A 23,785-nucleotide genomic window follows, 5' to 3' on the forward strand; every position below is an offset into this window, starting at 1 on the left:
CCCAACCCCAACCCCAACCCCAACCCCAACCCCCAACCCCAACCCCAACCCCAACCCCAACCCCAACCCCAACCCCAACCCCATTTTTTATTGCTAAATACAAAACTTGCATGCATATTAGATTGATCCATATGCCATCTTCTTATACATCTATATTCTTCCAAAGTTCCCTTTTATTTATTGGCTATCCGTTAACAATAAATAATACTTAGCCATGATGTAGATGCTCAAACGCAGCAGCTCCAACCCGCTCAAGCGCCACACCAGCGCCACCCTCATCCACAACCGCACCGGCAGCAACCTCCAGCCCATCGTCTCCCCGCCCCACAGCAGGGTCGCCACCCACGCCCACAACCACACTCAGAACCCAAAATCAATCATTGAGAGACTCTTCAAGGGCGACAACCTCTACAGCTTCAAAAAAATATCCTCCCGGGTGCAGCTCAGAAACAGAAAGAACATACTCGGAGACACTGAAGAACGCATCTTCTCGGAAGTGATCGGCTTGGTGGGGCAAATCGACGAACTGAGGGCTAACATACTCACCACGCAGAACTAAATTAGGGAACTGTCGATATCCCACCCGGACATAGCGGAAAGGGTGGAGTTCCATGGCTTCGAGCAAAAAATGACCAAGCAGCAGTGCGCGCAGGTCGAGGAGGAAAGCGCGAAACTGGAAGCCCTCATCAGAGAAACTGAGCAGAGCCAAGTGGGAGGACTGGAGGACGTGCTCAGGATCGAAAAGCAGAAGTACGACGACTTGAAGAAGCAGCTGGTCGAGGAGAAACTCGTCGACTCCAAAGAAATCGAGGAGCGCACGAAGGCCATAAAGGCCGACATCCAAGCACTCTAGTCTTAGCGATCGAAGAAGATAGCCTTTTCCTATCCTGAGTTCGAGCAGCTGAAGGCCCAAAACTAGGTCCTGAGGCAAAGATCCTTGGCGAATTTGCTCCACAGCAAGCAGTTGGCCGACCAGTAGCGCTAGCTGCAGCAGTACCTGCAGAGCGACGAGCTGAACAAGGAGGAGTTCATGGTGGAGCTGCAGTCCTGGAAGGCCGAGTACAACCGCCTCAGGGCCGAAAACGAGGGATGAAGCTGAAGCTCATCAAGAAGGAGAGGAGCGAGTCGAAGGAGAACTTGAATCTCAACGCTTTCCAGCAGAGCAAGGTTTCCCACAAGATGCTGGAGCTGGAGAGCCAGATCAAGAAGAAGCGCAACGACCGGCTCACCGAATACTCCTCCCTAATAAAAAGAATGCAAAGTCTCCAGCGATGACCCATCCATTTTTACATTATCATCCTCACTACTCCATCCCACCTTAGATTGCAGTTAGATATCTAAATATCCACTAATTAAATAAATCTACCGTAATGAAGGCCTTCCTCCTGCTGCTGGCTGTCCTTGCGCTGGCCTCTGCTGCCAACGTCACCACCAAGCTGTGGCCTCGTCCCATCAACTTCACCTCCACTCCCGAGGGCGACAACATCACCGTCTCGCCCTGCGATATCAAGTACGTGGTCGAGTCCCCCGGCCAGATCTACGTCGAGGAAATGATCAACCTCTACCTGATCCAGGTGTTCCACTGCACCAAGATCCAGGAGGGCAAGATATCCCTCAACGTCGTCGTCAAGAGCGTCGATCCCATGGTCGCCACCGACCTCAAGCATGAAAAATACTCCCTGATCATCAGGAACACCAGCAAGTGGAGCTCTCTGCGGACTACTACCCTGGCTTCCTGAGGGGGCTGGAGACCTTCTCGCAGCTGTTCGAAAAGAACGATAAGGAGGAGTATGTGGTGCACAGCGTGCCGGTGACTATCTCTGACGCTCCTCAGTTCCTGTGGCGAGCAGTGATGATCGACACATCGCGGCACTTCCTGCCTGTGGGCACCATCAAGCGCGCCATCGACGCCATGATGTACTCCAAGCTCAACGTCCTCCACTGGCACATCACTGACGAGGACGCCTTCCCCCTCTTCGTCCCCACCGTACCAGAGCTCAGCGGCAGCGGCAGCGTCGGAGGAGTCTACTCGGAAGTGGAAGTGAAGTCCATCATCGCCTACGGGAAGCAGCGAGGAGTGAGAGTGGTCCCCGAGATCGACACACCCGCGCACTCTGAGTCGTGGGGACGAAGCGAAAAGTACAAGAGCATCACTCTCAACTGCAACGGAAAGTACGAGGGACAGCTCGATCCCACTCTCAACCTGACTTGGGACGTGCTTACCGACGTCCTCAAATACGTCAATACCACTTTCACCGACGACTACGTGCATTTCGGTGGTGACGAAGTGGTCTACAACTGTTGGGGCGACCGTCCTGCCATCGTCTCCTGGATGAAGGACAACAACATCTCTGACTTCAAGTCCTTATCGATCTACTTCCGGCACCGTCAGAAGCAGCTCTGGCGGACCATCAGTCCCAAGAAGAAGGTGATCTACTGGGCCAACGAGGACATCGACCTGCCCGTCGACAACGACGACGTCATCCACTGGTGGGGCGTCAGCGCGAACGTCAACAAGCTGGCCGGCAGGAAGAACGAAGTCATCCTCTCCAACTACGACCTCACCTACCTCGACATCGGCTTCGGCAACTACTACGGCAGGACCTACGGCACCTACGAGCACTGGCGCAAGGTCTACTCCTTCGAGCCCAGGGTCGCCAACGTCAACGTCATCGGCGGCGCAGCCTGCATGTGGAACGAAGTCGGCACCTACCGCACCTTCGAGCAGAAGGTTATCCAGCGGTCCAGCGTCGTCGGGGAAAGACTGTGGAACGTGAAAATCGATATAAAGACTGACCTAAGGAACATCGCTGCACGGTTGACTGCGCATTCCGATCGGCTGAGAGAGAGGGGATACAAGGTGTGGCCGGTTACTGTCGGCATATGCGAAAAAGAAATCGACATTTGTTTCTGATCCACCTATCCCATCCATCCCTATTACCTTTTATCTATCTATAGGCTATTCGCTATTCATTTCATTTTGTAGCGTGGGTGTAAGTTATCTTAGAATAATAAAATAGATGAGTGAGCACGGAACAGAGGAGGTGGGATAGAGCTACAGCGCTTCCGAGCGCAAACTGAGGAGGATAACGCAGGAACTGCCCTTCAACCCGCCCTCCACGCAGCACATCGAGGAGAGGATCAACCTCATGCGCCAAAAAATAGCAAAACAGACCGAAAACTAACCCAAAATACCACCCGAGAGCCAGGAAATGGGCAGCGAACTTCCCCGCCCCCGCCAAAGGATTTACACTGAAACACCACCACAGTACAACCAGGTCGCTTCTCTACTGACCGAACGCCTCAGCAAGGGATCCCTGCTCAACCGCACCAACGAGCCCAAGCCGCTCCCAAGACGGCCGCTGCCAGAGTACAAGGAGGAGCGAGTCACTCGCGACAAGGACAAGCACCCCCTCAAGTACAAGATCGTCAAGGAGGAAATCGGGATTCGGAACGACGCCAAGGTGTATGCGCTGAGGCAGGACCAAATCCACCTCATCCAGGATCAGTTCATGCGCAGGAAGGGGCTGTAGTACTTGCGCGAAGGCAACAGTGCAGCCAGCGCATCGAGGGGAGGAGGTTTACTCCAACGCCAACAAAGGAAAAACGCCCACTCTCAGAACGGCCAACTCGGGCAGCAAGATCCACCAGATCTTCGGCAATCCCATCTCGCAGTCCAAGCGAGTGAAGAGCGAGAAGTCGCTGAAGCCGAAGCGGCGGCAGCTGCAGGAGCTGCGGGAGCAGGAGGAGATGCTGGGCAAGATCGTGTTCCAGAAGGTGAAGAAGCACCTGAAGGAGGAGAAGGAAGATCCGAACTACTTCCGCCGGGTTTACACTGAGGAGACGATCGACGATGCTCTGGTGGACTTCCTCCGCGTGAAGATCGAGCGCGCGTAGGCCAGTCTCGGCAAGTGAATGATCTATTTTCTCTCCTGGAAATCATCATCCCTTCCTCATCCCCAGAATCGCTTGGAAGCCGATAGTTTAGGCATATAAGGCCAAGAGCGTCCCACGCAATATATCTTTTATAAATATCTAAGAGCTTGATGTAGCCAGCCAGCAAGGCCGACGCCAAGAACGCCCTTCGCGAGAAGAACCGCATCTCTGCCAAGGAGTTCATCAAAATGAAGCGCGGACAAGCCAAGGAGGAAAAAAATAACTCGGAATCCTTCGAGCGGGTGAGGACCTCCATCGCGGAGGGAAGCCAGCAGCAGCTGGAATAGTTTATCCTCGGCAACAAGACCGACTTCATCCTCACCTTCCTCTTCTCCGAAAACGAAGTCAAATAGACCCCCCTCATGCAAATAATCAAAAGCCAAGCTTGCTGCCCCCTCCTGAGGGTAGTCAATAAGTGGTCGCTGCTCAACAGCGACTTCATCATCAGGGAGTCTACATGGAGGACAACCAGCTCAAGAGCAACGACTTCCGGGGCAAGTTTCAAAGTCTGAACAAAAGTGTAATGGAAGTGGTCAGCAGCAGGATCACCTCGGGGAAGGAAAACGGAGAACTGGTATAGCTTCTGGGCGAAAAGGATAGCATCTTCTACCATCTCTGCAAGAACTTCCTCACCCTGGAAATGATCGTATCGACAGTCACCAGCCTCAAGACCAAGCACGACCTCCTCACCCATTATTATGTGAAATTGCTCACCGAATCGAGTCTCAAGGAGCTGAAAGATCTAGCAGTCAGCGTGAACGGATACCAGTCTATTTTGATGCGGGAGAGGCTGTGGAGCAGAGTAGACTCAGGAATAGTCAAGGAGGCCAATAGTAAGGCCACCTTTGACTTGCTTACCCTCCACGAGCTGAAATATAACATCTGGCATTAACTGGCAAATAAAAACCCAGCATAGTTCCTAAAGGCCTGCAGCTCAGTCCTAGCGATGGAGGAGCAGCACGACGAGCTGCGTGAGCAATTTTGGGAAATGCTGCTCTAGATCGACTCGTCTGGAGAGAGCGTCACTGATATCTGCCTCAAGAAGTGGAAATTCAAGTAGATTTTGGCTCTTTTCGAGGTGGGGAAGCGCATCGACAACATCATGCTGTCCACCAACTGCTTAAACGTCCTCTTCTACAACCGCAGGCTGAGCAAACCGAAAGGGAGGATTTGATCACCGAATGCCTTTAGGGGGAAATGTCGACCAAGGGGTACGTGAAGACCATCGCCAAGAATAGATAGAAGCAGTGGAAAGAAAGGGAGGACTCTAAAGTAGCAACACCGTGCTCCAACTCAAGCCATTGAAATTCGCATACAGTATTTGCTACGATAAGGGCGAGCTGAAGAAGCAGAGGGACAATGCAGGCGCGTTTCCACTTGTAACCTATCTCAGGACTTACAAGCAGAGTGCGAAATTGAGGACGGTGCAGCAACTGTACTTATAGTTCTTGAATAAGCGAGACATCAAAAAGAAATTAGCCCTTCTGTTGAAGGTTTCAGAAGAAACTAGAGTCAAAATCGATAAGAATTCAGCCAAGAGGGACGAGATAGAAAACCTGTTTGATTATTACCAGCCTATCTGGAAGGTGATGACTTTTCTTCCGCATGGAGACGCACTATAGTACCTGCTTTCGAAGATACACATCAATTGCTATGAGATTAAGCTCGTGAGAAGCAATGAGACGCTATACGCTTAGTTCGGAGGAAAGCATTTCATAGCTTACTACCTCTAGAATAGCCCATTTTTGGGATAGGACGCCATCAACAAGCAAATAGTCGAGAGCGTCCTTAAATGCAAGCCGAGCTAGAAGGTGATTGGCAAGCATAGTTTGGAAATATAGCTGGTGAGGACTCTCAACGAGAAGGAGGTTCTCCACAAGTCCCAGGACTATCTTGTTGCAGCGCTGAGATCGCATCTCAGATCCCACCTCATCACTCTCCCCTTCGGCTAATTCATGCAAGTCGATAGGAGGAAGGTCCTCCTGGACACCATCGCAAGGCCTCTCGCCAATAGCAAGCCGTCACTGCTGAGCCAAAACGACATCGTCTCGATTTGCGATCCCTAAGCATTGAAATAGAACTATGAGACTAAGTTCAGGAACTGCTATAAGGAACAACTACCGCTAAAGAACTTGTACAAGAGCATCCTAAGCGAGCTGAAAGTAGAGATAGACGAGGATGAAGATGAGGATTAATTGAAATACGGAGCCACCACTAAAAATTTCCTCCAACTGCAGAAGCAATATGAGAGTTATGATCGTAGAAGAAGCATAAGCAGTTTTTCGATAAGCTTAAGGACTGGCTGGACTTCATAACTGGCATTGAGTTCGCACGCTATTCCCCCAGCCTTAAATTCTACTGTTTCCGCCTGTCTCCCACCGAAAAGCATCTGCCGTACAAATTCACGCGTCTGCTTGAGCTTGGCATCGATCCTTACTTCTCCAGATACAGCAAGGGTAAGATTGAATTCGAAGAATAGGGCAAGGAGTGGAGTGAAATCATGAGTAGAATGGTGGAGGGTAGGAAGACCTTCACTGGAGCACTCATCACCTCTCCACCAGCTGTCTTCAACCACTTCAAGCCGATACTTGAAGCTGGCCTGTCGGGATAGAAGTTCAAAGAGTATTGGATTAGGTAGAGTCTCTTCCGTGCAGTCCAACGCGATTACTAGTGCTACAAGTTTTACAAGTTCGCCATATAATACTTGTAGGAGAGCGCGAGCAAAATGCCATCTTTGTCCCGGGACCACGATAGATTCACTATTCATTTTGTCAAAAGAGGCCCCTATGGCTATAATTTCGACACGATTGTCAGCATCTTGTAGCTTGGTCTGAAGCACGGCTTATCGGGATGCGAATTCGTACTTACTCTTCAGTATTATTTTAAAATCATCATCAGATAGCTGTCGATGGAGCTCAATAGACTGTAAAGTTAGCATTTATATGCAAAGCAAGAACAAAAAGGATAGATAAAGCTAAAGGTTGAAAGCTGTAAGAAGAAGATTCAGCAGTTCATTGATAAGTGGCTGCCTTACGTGAAGGAAAATTCAATCAAAATTCAGACATAGTAGGCTACAATCCAAAAGTACCTTGTTAGACTGTTGGAATACGCATTTGGTCAAAAGAATAACTTCATCGGCTAGTGCATTCTGAAGCACGTCTAGTTCGAGAGAGTCTGTGAGTCGCCACTGGTGATTGAAAAGCTCAAATACTCCAAGGATGCAGACCAGATACTCTATGTTTACTTGATCAGCTTAACTGACGATGTTCTCTTCAATTGGATCAAAGATACCATCTTCTCACATAAGAAGAGGCTGACTGAAATCATAAAAACCTTCTCTTTTGAAGTCCAAGTCAACATCCTCAACCATTTGATCGAAAGGATCATCAAAAATGAAACCACCATATAGAGTGGAGAATCGTATTAGGTAAGCCTGGTTTGCAAAGACTTCCTCAAGTGGAATGGTCTTCTATTCAAGTCCATACTGGCAGCCATTGCGAACGCAAACATTCCTCCATTTTTGAAAATACTTCAAGAATCCTTAATTTCTCCCAAGGCAAAGGAAGCATTTAAAGAGTTCCTACTGAGGTCAACCGACGATATATAGGTTAGAACTTTGGCTCTGATTGCCTTGGATCCAAATACTAAATATGAATTCTATATCAAGTAGGGAGTAAAAATGAAAAAATTGCACACAAACAACTTCTATTCCAAGTCAAATTAGGCGAGCTTTAGTACCTACCTCAAAAATCTGTAAAGACACCACAATCTTTCCGCCAACATTGCAGTGCATCTAAAGGGCGTGATAAATTGTCTAATTGAATCGGAATCATGGCAAAGATTGGAATAGATAATGAGAATAAAGTCTCTGCTAAGCCATTTCGTGCCTCTCACACTCAAATCACTCTATTACACTTTGGACAAGCAAGTGAGACAGCAGCATCCAACTGTTGTCAAAATCATCAACAATCTATTTGCTTATCTATAGTCAGAAAAGACTTAATTTAACGAAGATTTGTTTGTTGCTGCCTTTTCCTTTAACCAAGCTAAGGCATTTGCCATCTTCAAGCCTCAGAAGTTGTCCATTTATGGCTATAGAAAATGCATTCCAGCCTATCCCGAAAGCTCTCCTCTCTTCATTTAAAAAGGCGTGACCTTGAATAAAGACTATCTACCTCAGAATAATCAAAAAAGGATCAAGTATTGGTTTCCCATGGTGCCTCACCCTGCTGATAAGATATCAACAAACAAATGGCTGGTAGATGAGCTAAGAGTAGAGCTAGGATTGCTCAAAAGCTTAGACTTTGTCAAAGTCTTGACAAAAGCCTTGGTTGCACTCTGCACAACAGAATCCGTCTTGCCACACAAAAAATAGCTTTACGAAGGCATTCAAGAAGATACAAGCATTTGCAAAGCTATAATGAGATGCAACCAACTTAAATCTTTGGCCAATTATGAAAAATATATTCCAAATTTGCAAAATATTGTCAAGAATAGCTGTTTAGATAAGTATCACGTAAGAAAGGTCATGCATCAACCTTAACATCCTCAATACCACTCTGTTGAAGTAATTCATCGTGAATAAGAGTCTCTCTTCAGCCTAACCCAAAAAGATGTATAGTTGCTTTTTGAGAATCGTGGACACAGCTAACATGTATCTGATTGAGCTTTTCCTCTCAACAAACAAGATAAGCATCACTTATGACTACCTCAAGGCCATCCATGAGTTATTTAGTCTCCACTTCTGGGACCATTTGCTCGGCATTAACAATCAAGACTTTTTAATTGCGTTCATCACCAAATATAAACTGTTCTAGCTTTATCACCCATAAGAATACTCTTAAAAATTACTCAATGCCGTTTGCAGGTTACGCTGGAATAAGGTGTTAGAGTTTACTATCAAATACTTTGAAAGTAAATCTGGAACTAAGGCTATTTTTGTGGCAGAGACAATCTAAAACAAGCCAAGCATATCAGACAAAGGAGTGTTTTACTTACCGCTATAATAATCAATCTAAAACAACTTCTACGAGACTTATTTCCTAATCAAAGGATGCAGCAATTAGTGTCCTAAATTCAAGCTTTCAGGTAGATTTTTGAGCTACGTAAATCCCGAGAATGGAACTATCTTCCCGAATTGAAGAGAAGAGTCATCATCAATAACACCTTTATGCAGAGCTTGAGAGAAGCTCAGTAGATGGAATTCAGGTTCAAAGTTCTCTTGCCAAGCATCTTCGAATTGTAAGCAAATGAAGCCAGGCCTGAAGAATAGGAGCCGCCAAGCAATAAATCCAAAGGGTATAGCTAATCTCTATGCAATTTCATACACGATATCACAAGGAAGAGCTTGCACTTGTCATCATCTTCTGGAACTTTCGAAAAACTCTGCTTCATGATCTTCAAGCAGGGGGAAACAAAGATTCCTGAAGCAGAGCTTGAGAAGCGATACCCCTCATAGATGAAAATCATCAATAAGATTCGAAGCTTGCTTGATGCCTTAGAGGTGGATATCAGTCTAAGCGAGCTTTTCTATTATGTTCCTGAGTTTAAATCCCAACTGCTCATACATAACCCTTCAGCTTTCCTTTAAAACTCATAATACTTGCTCGAGATTATGGGATAAGGGTCTCAAAAGCTAGATTTTAGCGAATATTTGAAAGGCATCCAGATTAACTTCCTAAGTTTTCATAAAAATATAGCGATGTGCTTGAGAAATATATAATGGAATATTTCTTCTACAGTTCTGTGCCTCTCGGCAGTCCACAAGCAAGCCATCATCTCACACGCTAGGCACTTCTACTCATCTTCCTTTAGATATCGCATCACGAAAGGAAATGGAACAAATGTTCTATTTTAATCTTTGCAGATAGCGTCTACCGTTTTAGTTTGACTATGAAAAGCAATAGACATAAGCTCCTCCATAGGATCAAAGAATACCAGAAGAAGTGCTTTATGATTTATCTAAATGCTTGAACGTTCGGGTGAGGAATGCCATGGCCTTTGATTTGATGGTTGGAATAAGATCATCACAGGAATACAGGAAATAGAAGGCTTTTGGAAAGAGCTTGGCAAGGCTCCACTCAAGGAATACACTTGCAGTCCATAGGAAAGAAAGAAAATCGTGTAAAACTATGCTGGAATCGTTGCTTCTAACTTGAAAAAATATAATCTGAATAACATAAGGGAAGTTTTGAGCTAGTTTTATTAGGACCATCTGAAAAACTGCAACAAGAAAGGAGCTTTTATCTAGTTATCCCTTCTGCTCAACATATCTTTACTTCAAAACGATCTGAAAATGCTGGAAGAAAAGATCCGTCTCATAAAGGGTGGCCATAGCATTCAAAAGATCAATGTAAAGCTGGTAAAGCAAATAACTAAAAGCATCACATTTGAATCCCCATCATAAATTTTAGTCTAAGTTCCCTTTACGATCGTGAGTCATGAATCAAAGCAACTCAATTTATTGATGATTGACTATCACGACATCATCCAGCACATTTAGCATGAACTTTACCTTTCCAACCTGCAAGAAGATCCATAGCTGTTCTAATTGAATGACTTTTGCTCCAAAATTGAGAGACAGCCTTTCCTGAGAGGCTACAAGTTCAGATACACGGTTTAGTCATTCAAGAGCATCAAATATGAATCATTGACCAACATTCTAGAGCATGGACATTTGAAAAACGATGGAGCGGTTGGAAAGATAATGCATTAACTATAAAAAATGGACTAAAAACTAATTGGGACAAAGAATATCAAAGTCTACAGTCCAAGTGATATCTACGGACCGATCAACTTCTCATAGGAAAAGGATGATGATAAATTGTTGATTGTCTTGGATTTTATGAGCTTATAGAATTGCCAAAAGTAGAAGACATCAAGGTTACCTTTGTGAAAAGACTTACACTGCTGCTGAAAAGAACCAGCTGACCTTGCAACAGGTGAGGAATTATCTCAAATTCTACAAAGCTGCAAGTAAGGATGAAAACATACCTGAAAAACTTGGCATGGAGCATGAGATTTTTGTGAGCGTGAAGAAGCATAAAAATGAGGAGAGAGTGGAATTGTAATGGTGGAGATTCGGAGGATGGACCGTATGCGAAATATACTGTCTTGCTTTGGGATATTGCAGTGATATGAGCAGCAAAATAGATAAAATTCTAGATGTGCGTGTTTCCTTCTAAGTCTCATCAACTATTACGAAAAATACATCGAATACGGTTACGATCTGAGCATAAAGCAAGCACTGTAAAAGCTTCTCTTCCAAAAACAATTCAACAAGCTAGTGGAATCAATCATCCTGATGATCACTGAAGACGTCGGAAACATCATGAAGATCGTGAAGGGTATCATCATCAAATGGACCATCAACAACAAGAAAGCAAAAAGAAAACTAATTAGTGATAAGCTAATTCGCAAGTGCAGTCTCAGTCGAGTATGAAGTTAAGGATCAGCTTCTCAGCATCAATATCAATTTGTAGATGGCTAAGGACTTAAACAAAGGATATGATGGCAAATAAAGCAACTAACTTCAGCTTCTAGTGGATCGAAAGGAGTTTTTGGACAGCGTCTTTACATCTGCTCAGTTTTTAACCGACTATTTCATAATGAGAAACTAACTCAACAACTAATGCCTGAAAATTTCGACGTCAATCACGAACAAGCTGAACACAACCGTTAATTTCCACATAGAATACTCGAACCTCTATGCCTATGTCGACAAGATGAGAGCTGATAGGCCCATCAAGGATATTTAGTCTTTCCTTGTTCGACTGAAGCAATATCTCCATAATTCCATGGACAAGGTCATCAATCTCTATATCAACTCACAAGAGATAGCCAACAAGCATCAAGTCTTCATCCTAAACAAATGCGAATCAATCTACAAAAATATCCCTTTCAAAGAGATCGAAAATGAAAAGCAATTGGTCTATGACAGCCTAGAAAAAGTATCCCAGAATGGACTTACAGAAGTTATATCTCTAATGAATTAGATCGGAAACGACTAAAACATAAAGAATGTCTTCTTGATTCAAATCTACAAGAGCTACTATACGACGATGGTGGGAGAAGGCATGACATTTGTTGTTGGGTATAAGTCAAGCAAGAAGAAATCGCAAGTTATCAAGATAACAAAGGCTGAAAAATCAACTTGATCAATATTGTTGAACTAGATTTCATCATGCTTGTCTCCAAAAATATCCCCACTAATGACGAGCTTAACCAAAGCAAAATCATTCGTATCTTCATCACCGATTCCAACAAAAACCTTTACCAGTATTTTTCTTTTTTATTTAGATTGGATGAAAAGATAAAGAATCACTTCCTGGGCCTTTCTGAAGAAAACTAATAAAGAAATATTGCCTATTTTGCACCACTCATACCTTCTAACGTTATGCTCAGCTTTTCACTCAACTAGAAGAGAGATCCTGATACCAAGGACACAAAGATTTTCTTTATCGATCTCAACTAATCGGCTAAATTCAAGCTGAATCCCAATTTCGATAAGCCCTTAAGTCCTATGAATTCTTGTAAAAAGAACTTGGAATTCAAATAAGCAATATCATAATTGCAGAAAGGATTTAGCAGCTTTTACAAGCAAAGTGTGAAATTCATCATTGACCTTCCTGAGGAATTCACTTAAAAATACATGAACACAAACTTTTCCCATATCGTCCACCTGGTTTCTACTGATCTCTTGCAATTTTTGATGAAATTTGAGTTCTAGCCGATGCGTAACTAAGCATTAGATTGCAAGCTTCCATTTTCGACAAGTTGTGCTCAATAAAAACAGCATAATTTAGCTTAGAAAGCGAGCATTCATGAAGCATTATAACAAGCTCAGGATCAGAGTGAGAGACAACTCATCAGGCATTACATTTGCTCAGAATGAAATCATTATCTGTATCGATGTCACCAGTATGGCAAGCTTGCCTTCATCAACAGAGTATCTATCTATGATAGTCGACAATATTCTAAGGGAAGAAAAGAAGAAAATGCATAAATACGTGACTTTCACTGATACGGATAAGAATGAAAGCACATAAGTCATCTTGAAGTAACTGGATCTCATCAACTGCATACCTTACCAGGCCCAAGAAATATAATAAGCTATATAGTTAATCAGCATGCTTTACAATAAAAAGTTCAACAGTTTCAAGATATGCATTCATCGGAAAAAGACAGAATAAAGTTTGATGAAGCCATTGAAATGCATCTGAATATTTAGACAATTGAAAGAGAGTTTTTTAGTGCCGAATAAATTATTCGATCATTCATTTCATCCACAAATAAAAACTTTGAAGCAAATGCCAAAGCGCAAACCTTCTACAATCCTATTCAATAGCAAATTATCGTAGAATAATGCTCATCTGAACATTTTAAGCTCGTCTATAGAGACTTACAATCAAAGTGGGTCATATAAAGCTTAACTGATATCAAATCAGCTTACAAAAAGATATAAGGAAAGTGTTTAATCCCTTCAAGGTATTATCTATCCTAGTCTAATAAATCTATTCAAACTTTTTCTTCAATGCTGATGAAAGATTAGCCATCTTATAGAAAAATGAAGAGGGAATTCGATGCAAAAGCAAACATCTCTATCTGCAAAGTCCAAAGCCAATTAACCTGAACTTTACCAACATATTCATAACAGAAACCAATCCTCTCTTTAAGTAAAATACAAATAACTTCAACATTCTCAGAAGCCCCTTGTAGAAAAATAAGATAACAATCCATCTCCTTTCCAAAAACATGTACTTATCTCCATCAATTATGAAGAATCAATGATCTTGAATATCAATTTCGGAGGAAATAGCAATATCTTCAATCCATAACTATAAAGCACCAAGCTGTGATTAGTTCCGACGGATAGCTATGCCTAGATAATACTAAGTTCATATAACTGGAAGCATATAAAAAGAACCAGTTCTAATAAAGGAAAAATAAAACGAAAATAAGAATAGCTAATTCAGAGAATCTAACGAGAGAGCAAATGGACAATAGCTTGAGCTGAAGCTTGGAGATATGAATAATATTGAGAACTTGGTTTATGTTGTCAATGATTAATGCAAGAAATTCTTGACAAGAGCAGGCGAATTGAGGGTGGATTACATCCAGCTTTGTGATCCTGACAACAATCCTATAGATTATAAGGGAAAACTGGATGTTATCTTTGTTCATATCAACAGATTGGCGATAGTTCGGCCGTAAGTGATTGCGAGAAACATGCAGCTTGGTCTCAGCTGGACTCCTACCATCAGAGGCCACTATTATCTCTACATCAACAACGTTAGAATGAATCCGCCTTATGAAATCGGTGTGTGTGCTGCACAAGCCGACTACAAAACTACTATCGTCACTATTCCAAAAGTCAAGAAAATATGTATTGTGAGGAAAGCTAACTCATGCTTGACCTAAGAGACTGCTTTGGAAACCTGTATACCCAGCTTGAAAAGATATACTCGGAGATTCACTTCTTATCGAGCTTAGATGCTCAAGACTGATCGAATGTTTGAAGTTGGAGAAGTCGCAAATCAACAAATACGGTCTCAAAAAGTTGAAATTCAGCTTTAACAACACAGAATAATAAAAGATTGCAGAAATCTAGATATCAGTTTACCTAAATTGCGAATTTGTCTCCAAATTCTCCTTGGTTATGGAAGGACTTTCATTGAAACAAAGAAAGAAATTGCTTGAAAAGGACATAAGTCTAAGCAGCAAAAACTACTATAAGGATATAACAGTCAATCGTAACAGGTTCTTAGAAGATCTGTTCCTAATTGCTGAGAAAAGCTTGCATACAAACCTTTCAGTTAGATTCGTTAACGAGCCCGGCATCGATGCTGGTGGTGTAAAGAGAGAGTTTTATGACATGATTGGCAATTAGATCAAGAGCGAACGCAACCCTTTCTTCAAGCTGATCAATCCAAACACAATGGAATACTTCCTAAATCCGGAAATCCTTAGAAATAAGTAAATATTTGTTTATTTAGGAAAAAACTTGAATATATGGAGCTCTGGGGCAAGTATTTGGCAAACTCATTCCTCAACAGCTACCTTATCGGAGTCTCATTTTCTCCTGTCTTCGTAAAACTCTCTATGAGCAATCTATCGACTATGAGGACTTACTGAGTGTTTTGCCAGCAGAAGAAAGAAAGCAATATGAGTATCTTCTGACTGCTCGCCTTAGGATTTTGAGGATCTTGATCTTTACTTCACTGTCATGATGACAAAAAGAAGTGTATAGAGGTTTAGCTGAAAGAAGGTGGCAAGGATATCCAAGTTACTGCTTAAAATGTTTAGGAATATCTTGAATGCACGGCCCAAATGCTGCTAACTTAAAGATACAAAGAGATCATGATTTCCTTCAGAAAAGGATTTGAAACTGTTCTTTAGCTTGGCATCTTCAAAAAGTGGATCAGGAATAACGAGTTTTGGTGCCTTACGGCAGGAAACAAAGAAATAACTCCTTAGCTAGTCCTTAACTACATTGTATTCCAAGGCTATGGAATTGATAATATCAGTGGATGGTTCAGGAGGTTCATTAGTGAAGCAAACCATGAAGTTTTGGTCGGTTTCTTGAAGTTCAGCAGTGGATCATCAAGCATCGACTTTAGCTTGGCAGCAAAGTGACTGTGACTTTTGAGAATGCAGGCGAAAATCCCAAAAAACTGCCTATTTCCCATACATGCTGGAAGGAAATCGTGGTTCCTAAGTATAAAAATTACGATATCTTGAAAAAATTGTTGACAGCTGCCTTCATCTATTGCAGTGAAGGATTTGGATTCGGATGATTCGTCTAAATTTATTCTAAATTATAAGCTTATATCACATAATCGAATTTTATTCTCTTTTTGGATCTTCTTTTATGTTTATCCGCTGCATTTTCTTCTTCTTGCTTTGTTCGAAGCCAGGCCATGATGGTAAAGTGATTTGCTTAATGTTTGCACTGTTGGGAAATATTTTCTTCATTAGTTTTTTGGTCTCTCGTTTGATTTTCTTCTTTGGTCTCCATTCCTGCCAAGATAAGCAGAATCTTAAAAGGTCTTCTCACATTTCTTCCAGTTATCAATGGATATGCAAGTCATTTACGAATAGCTCCATATGAATCAAATCAAATGCTCTGGATTCATTAAGTGATGCAGTTTTGGCTTTAAAGATATTTTGGAAGTTCTATTCTTTCACAAGATTTGGAAGGAACTTATGATTTGGAACTTTCTCGTAAAATGCTCATTTTTTGCTCATTTTTCTTACCTTTTTCTGTTGCTTCCATCAATTTATGTTGGCCATTTTATTCTGTGGAGATTACCTAATATTTCTATATGTCTAAGCTTTTCCCTATTTTGATAAATTTTGACTAAAATTCAATTATTAGTTGATATTCTCATCAATTATCCTTAAGCTCTTTCCCTTATCTTAAAGATAAATAAGTAAAACGGCTTTATTTCTTGGGATATGGTCAATATTTGAGTTGAAAAAATCCATGGGTTCCGATCCTGCCTCACAGGTAATGATCATATATAGAAAGAATACGATACAAGTAAATGCTGGTTCTCAACTGATATGATTATATTATTTAACAAACAATAAAAGCGTCAGAATATGAGCAAGAGCCACAACACATCTTACTAAGGCTTCAGGAGAAAGAACAGTCTGAACGCCCTTGAGGCTAACAACAACTCTGCATCGCCAGATCTCACTTTCCTCAAATTCAAGCATAACGAACATTTGTCAGAAGTCTAAAGCATTTCCATGCAACTAGAAAACTTCTCCAAAAGATCACTAAGTTCCAGAAGTTTTTGCGAGGATGGCGGCAAGCACTCTCAATCCTCAACCAATATTCGTGACTTATCAGAAGGAGTTACCTAAAATCGCTACTATCACTCCTCTCGCAAATAAGAAATAATGCCACAAAGAAAAATGGAATATTTGCAGGGAAAAAATGAGAAATCTTTACCGAAAGAAAGAAAATAAAAGGTGAGCAACTCGGCCATATTCAACAATTCGAGGTTATTTAAGAAGATAATTACCAGAATGAATAAGAAGAAATCAATTAAATATAACCGGTAACCTTCAAAGTCAATCCCACCTCCAAGCCCAATGACAAGAAGAACACCACCAAAACGATACACATGAAACCCACGTACAACCACAGGTTAAAAAGACTGTTAATTCATTGAAGATAGAACCTTTGGGCGTCAAGAAAGAAAAAATAAAATTGTAGCTTAATGACTTGATAAAATGCAGAAGGAGTTGGACAGCAAAAGGACAGTAAGGGAAAGCAATACATCAAGAACGCCATCCTCAGCGAATGTTGTAAAGAGAGGAAAGGAGATCCCCACCATCAACCTCAAGGATAGTGGGAAATTGGGAAAAGCAGCAGCTCCACAGGTCGAAAACAAGCAAATAGCCGATTCAAACCGAAGCAAAAACACAAAAAGCTCAACAAGCATCCTGCTGACAGCCAAAATGACTGAAAGCAAGCAAGAGATTCCCCACTAATAAGAAAAAAAGGAAGAATTCATTCCAACAAGGATGCTAAACGAAAAAGAAAAGTTTTCTTTGCTGGCCAGCGTATAAAATCTAAGAGATATCATCGTAAAGAATGATATATGCTCTTAAATTTGGAGGAAATCACCAGTTACATCTTCAAGATCGAGCAACTGCTTACAAAGTGAAGATAGTTTATATTCTCATCTTAATTATGTTGTTATAATAATATAAGGCTTAAGTATTACAGAGGCAATAGGATGAACGGAGTATCATCATTCGATAAGGAAAGCCGAGACATTCTGCGTGAGGTTTTGAACGAAAAAGATATCGTTATTAAAGAACTTAGCAAACAGATCATCGACTACCAGGCAGAAATCAACAATATTGCGGATAATGTCGAAACCTTCAAAAGAAACATCACGCAAGAAGTAGAAGAGCATTGCATATCAGACTTGATGAATGCAGGATTTATCAAAAATGAGCAATCATAGTTTCATATTCTCATAGACGTAACTCAGCTCATACATGAGAAGGCCAATTTCTTTAAAATTGACTCGAGGATTCAAATAATTAAAGAAATTGCCAACGATGATACCATCGCATGTAAGCAATTTATGGAGTCGTATTAGGAATTAAAAAGTGAAAACGTAATCTTAGCAAAGCAAATATCTGAAAAAGATCATTAAAACGAATCAATCATCACTAATCTCAAAGAGCAAATAAATAAAATAGAGATTATTATGAGAATCAAATAAAAGAACTCCAGTCGAAGATAGAATAATTATAGTAATAAAAATAGATGGATTAATTATAATCCAACAGATATAAATGTAAAGAACGTGTCTAACACATCAAGATGTGAGATAAAGGACAAGTATGAGTAAATGCGAAAGTAGTGTGAATAAAATGTGAAAAAAATCAATGAATTATACTAAAAAAATCAAGAACTAACCAGGATTAATAATGATTTGTCATCCAAAATCAAGCTTATAAGCCAGTAAAAGCAATAAATTGAAGAAGAATAAAAGGAGATGATCTAAAAATACGAATAACTATAAGGATAATATAATAAGTTTGTGACTTCCTCATAAGATAATGACTCATTTTCCAAAGTGCATGACTTTTAGAATCACATCAAAAAAGATAAAAACGAGATAAAAACACTCCAAGCAAAGATAAAAGTGCTTGAATAGCAATGCGACAGTTAAGAGGCTAAAATGCAAAGTATATTGAATATCTAAGGCAAATCAAGATCGTTAGCAAGGATAAAACACGCAATCAGCCTCGCCGCCAGTGAAATTATAATAAAGTATCGAAAAATAAAGACCGAAATAGAAAAACAAGAGCAAAAAACTGATCAGGTTAGGATATTGATTTATCTATATAAGTAACTATAAAAAAGATCAAGTTTTTTTTGTTAGTCTTTGTTATGATTTGTAGTCAGCGTAGCAATCAAGATCCATCTTCATCAATTCATTTAAATTCATAAATTTCCTTATTTCAATCTTTTGGCAATTACCCTAGTTGTTTACTTCTGCTTTCACGATGCCCTTAGGAGAAGCATTGACAATCATAAAGGGAAAATGAATTTGTCGCATTCCTCGATTCTATTTATGTTTTCATTGATAAGCATTGGCAAGACATTGGCTTTAGCTGCTTCTTTTTTCAGATTTTATCTCTTTTTGGCTATTTCGTATTTTTTCTTCTCGATTTAGTCCTATAAACTTTTTCTATCATTCTCGTCACATTTTAGTTGAACAGATCGATCCCCTACAATTTTTCGACCTTCTTTTCTCAAAACCCCCAGAGCTATGAGCACGTTGAGTGCATCGTAAACTCTTCTCTTGATATTTTGCTCATCTTTTTCTTCGATCCTGCTTCTGAGGATCTGTTGGTCATGCTACTTTTCGCTGTTGAGCTCATCAACTAGCTTATTTGCAACTTATTTATACGAAGCCGACCTTAGCGTGAGCACGATTTCATAAGCTCTTTGCGAGAGTTGTCTCAATCCTTTTTATTTTGGTCTTGATTTTTTGACCTAGCTATGGATTGTCCTTGTCGCTTATTCGGTCTCTCTTCCGCCGATACTTTCATTTTTCTTTCTCGCAGGCGTTTCAAAGATTTATCCGCCATTATTCTTATCCGTTTTAAATTAAGCTATCTCACTCTCTGTCAAGGTTTTATTGGCAAACATCGATGACAAGTTGAAGTTATCAAAGGAAGGCTGGAACCTTTGATCATATGCTGGATCGCTAAACCCACGACTAAAGGGCAAGCCGAGAGGCCTGCTCTCACGGTTGGGCGCTATGAAAAATTTAGAATCAAAGTAGGTCCTAGTCTCTTCCATTTATTTATGGTAACGGTCGGATGATGGGGATGAAGGTGCTTGGGATGAGTATTTTTTTATGTTGAATGATGCGCTCAGCCATTTGATCTCCTAACGATAAGTATATATAATCCGGAGGGGAAATTTATTAACATAAATTATTATTGGAGCTGCTTTCAAGACTATAATAGGGCTGGAAACACTCTTAGCTTTTTTGTATCTTGCGGCAGATGCATGGCATTTAATTAATTGTCCTTGTAGATGGCTTTAAAGGCTATTGAAAGATTTCGTTGGCGGTACATCGTCATCTTTAGTCTTTTGGGTGATTTTTATATGAAATGATACAGTTGAGGTGAGGATTTCAGCGATTTAATGATAATTTTCTTGATAAAAATATCACAAAGATGCAACAATCTTTGAATCAGCGTAATTTTCTCCAAATATCACATTCTAATATAATTAGTGAGCATTTATTTATTAACAATGGATATAGCATCATAGATCCGTAAAACCTTCGAGACCCTCATAGCTAACTAATAATTTACATCCCACCTATTGGAATACACACGCTCAGCTCTGTAAACAATCTTCAATATCCCCCAAACTCAATAAATCGACACTCCTCCTTCATACATCATCCTCCTATCCCACATAATAAACACTGGGCAATCTATCCAAGCATTTATTTCAAGCCTTCCGAAAGAAGTCCAATCAGGAGTGTCAAAGGTCATCAGTTAATTCCTTTCCCCTTAAAACTAAAAAGGAGTTCGTATTGATAATAGCTTCTATAACAACTTGTGCGACGTACAGTGGTAAATGTGATAGAGAATGGAAGATAAATATGGGAAGTGAAGCTCTTTACCTTTGAAAATATGGCAAAGCCCTTTATCCTGAGGCTAAACTATGAGCAACTCTCTGTGCTTTCCTTCCAGGTGAGCCAAATCGTGAACCAAATAGCTCAGATCTAAAAAAAATGATTGTTATATTATCAATTCCGATAAAATCAATAGTAGCAATGAGTCAAATTGTATATCTGGTCCACTGGCCGATCTATTTCGCTCTTTATGCCTGAGTTTCGCCGTGTTCTCCCACTTTAGTATTTGAAAATTGGACCAGAAATATCCTCATCACATTGAAGGCATTTATTCAGCTCACCATTAATCACGTAGGGACGCCTCAAGATAAGCGAAACCATGCATACAAGGCCGCAATGCTTCTTCGTATTTAACGTATTCCAAAACCACACTTCTGTGCAAGCATCGGTAAAGCCTAGAGATTTAATGCATTTTCTAAGCTTATTATGAGAAGCGAAATGTTTGACACCGCATTTGCGAACAGGCCTCGTGAGGTCTGTCGTGAGATAGACGAATAAGTCCTTCGTTGTTGAGCATTTTCCACAAACGCCTTGATGTGTCACGATCCATCCTTGCGACTAAGCTGCTGTCCTTGTATCGAAATTCGCAATTTAATAGTTCTTTTTCTCCTTGTTGAGATACCTAATTGCGCAAACTCTGTCTTTATTCTTCAGGTTTTCGTTTACTTTGTCAAGGTACTATGGTGAGGGGTGTAAATAGGGATTATCGATGATCGGAAAGGCAGTTTATGACTTTTTTTGTATGAACTGGACGTATTGAGCTGAGGGACAATCATTGAGCGTGATCCCTACGAGAGCGACTATGACAAATAGATAAAATGGAGGCATTATAAGAATGATAAATAATGGCATGCATAAATAGATTTCAACAGAATATAAATTATAAATCCGATCTTCGCCAAAGTATAATATAAATACACAATGGAACTCATACTCGATCACTACTATGACATGTCCAAGCCCATCTACATGCTTCACCCTCAAAATAAGTTCTGGGAGGTTACGCTTGTCAACAAAAATGTGACTTTTAGAGTCGGAAAGGTCAAAGATAAGGTTTAGTCCCACACTGAACAGATTGAAAAATAATATCCTAGCGTTGCTGCTGCACGAGCCACTGTTATCCAGAAGATTAATGATAAATTGACCAAAGGATATGTGTGTCCATAGGCGACACTCAAAGAAGCTCCTAAAAAATCAGAGAAATAAAACCAGCTGTTGTGGTCAGAAATTAACCTAAAAAGACAAGAGCTTTTAGTGGGGATTATTATGAAAAAGGAAGCGAGAGTATTAAACTGTAGGTGAATGGAAAAGAGTAAAGATTACCAAGGTGGGATAGAATAAAAAATAAGGATTTGAAATAAGATCTTTCGATACAAACGATGATGCTATAGTTTTTTGCCTAGAAGAATAGGAATGGATTAAAAGCGAAGGATTCAAATCTGCAAGCCACAAATTCATCTATTCTTTTGTTGAAGATATGGAGGAAGAGAAAAAGGAAACTAAAACAAGATAAAGACTTAAAATAAAGGCAGAAACGTATTGTCAATCACTGAAATGACAGACGATGCGATTTCTCATAGAAGCAGAAACACATCATCAGCAAAAAGCGACAGAAGCGTCGCGAGTGGAGATTAAGATGATAATGACTACATCGATACTCACTCAAAGCTTGGAAGCCCTACAACAGCTTGCATCAAAGTGCTTCTCGCCTAGACATATAAGGAGATCTTGATCCTACAGGATGGATCATGAGTTAAAAGCTTGATGGCGTTAGATGCTTCTGGACTGGCTCAGTTATGTATTCCAGAAACGGAAATCGATTCTTCTTCCCTAAGTTCTTCACCAAAAATTGGCCTAAAAGTCAGCTAGATGGTGAGCTATTCATCGGAAGAGGAAAGTTTTCTGAAACTATTTCAGCAATAAAGAAGGGAACTCCCATCGACGAGGAATGGAAAAAGGTTAGATACTTAGTTTTTGACTGTCCGGGACTCAAGAAGCCTTTCAAGCAAAGAATAAAAGCTATGGAAGAAGTCTTATCATCCATCGACAATCCCTACATCAAATGCCATGCTCACAGATAATGCAAAGGCTTTGCCGATCTCTTCGACGAGCTCGATAAAGTGAATAAAGCTGAAGGCGAAGGTTTGATGCTAAGGGATCCTGAGTCATTCTACGAGAATAGAAGATCAAATTCTTTGCTAAAGGTGAAGACTTTTTACGATGATGAAGCAGTTGTGCTCGGATACAAGCCAGGAACAGGTAGATGCGAAGGGATGGTCGGTGCTTTGAGGGTTAGAAATACACATGGAGTATAATTTGAGGTTGGAAGTGGGCTCACTGACCAATAACGTAAAGGCCACCAAAAATCGGATCAAAAATTACTTACAAATATCAATAATTCAATAAGGATTCGGGAAAGCCAAGGTTCCCAACCTATATGAGAGCCTACGAAGGAAGTATATGATCTATATGCTGATGCTTATGAATGGATCTTCGCTTATTTGGCATTATAATTATAACGAACAAAATACTATGAACAATCAAAGGTTCAAAACCTAGATGCATTTGAAATAAATGAGCACGCACTTGAAGCCGAGACGAAGAAGATTATTTCGGGAAAAGGATTCACAATCTTTGAAATCGCATATTCCAACATTAAGTAAGGATGATTATAGTTAGTCCAAGCAGAAAAAATTGAGTAAAGCTTGATTACGATGCATAAACGAGTAAAGTCAAAGAAAAAGCAAAAGCTTTGCGATCTATTTGCATAGAATCTCAGTTTGTTTTTTAGATTGAATAAGCAAAAATCCATCTATGAGCAACTTTTTTCCAAAAATAAAGAAAACAGATAGACAAAAAGAAAGCTAAAAAGATGCACTTCAGCTCATATGAACAGAACAAGAACTTTTTAATAAGGACCAATGCGGGAATCTTTTTCCTTGGTCAGATCTAAAAGGCCACAATCAAGCTACTCATCAAAAAATCATAGAAAAATACTAACAATCCAATCGTAATTTTGATCATATGCATTTTTCTTATGTTTTATTTATCTAATCCACTTCTATTAATATAATTAAACATAGATGGGGGCCATACCAGCCATATAAATCGAACAGGTATCAACGCAGCCAGTTAAAATCTCTCAATTGACGCCC

The 23,785-nt window shown here is 40.6% G+C and overlaps 1 protein-coding gene across 1 annotated transcript; it reads left to right on the top strand.

Moving 5' to 3' along the window:
• Positions 1-1,370: 1,370 nt before the first annotated feature.
• LOC116245495 (uncharacterized) lies at positions 1,371-2,914 on the top strand. Its single transcript, XM_031617005.1, has 2 exons — positions 1,371-1,646; positions 1,691-2,914. The coding sequence occupies exons 1-2, from the start codon at positions 1,371-1,373 to the stop codon at positions 2,912-2,914; spliced, it is 1,500 nt and encodes a 499-aa protein (XP_031472865.1).
• Positions 2,915-23,785: the final 20,871 nt, after the last annotated feature.

Source organism: Nymphaea colorata, unplaced genomic scaffold (assembly GCF_008831285.2).
Source record: "Nymphaea colorata isolate Beijing-Zhang1983 unplaced genomic scaffold, ASM883128v2 scaffold0701, whole genome shotgun sequence".
Lineage (NCBI taxonomy): Eukaryota > Viridiplantae > Streptophyta > Magnoliopsida > Nymphaeales > Nymphaeaceae > Nymphaea > Nymphaea colorata.

Excerpts from the sequence above, each read along its gene's own strand:
- LOC116245495 (XM_031617005.1), top strand. The coding sequence starts at position 1,371 with ATGAAGGCCTTCCTCCTGCTGCTGGCTGTCCTTGCGCTGGCCTCTGCT. Across the intron at positions 1,647-1,690 it reads TCAAGAGCGTCGATCCCATG|GAACACCAGCAAGTGGAGCT; the intron begins GTCGCCACCGAC and ends CCTGATCATCAG.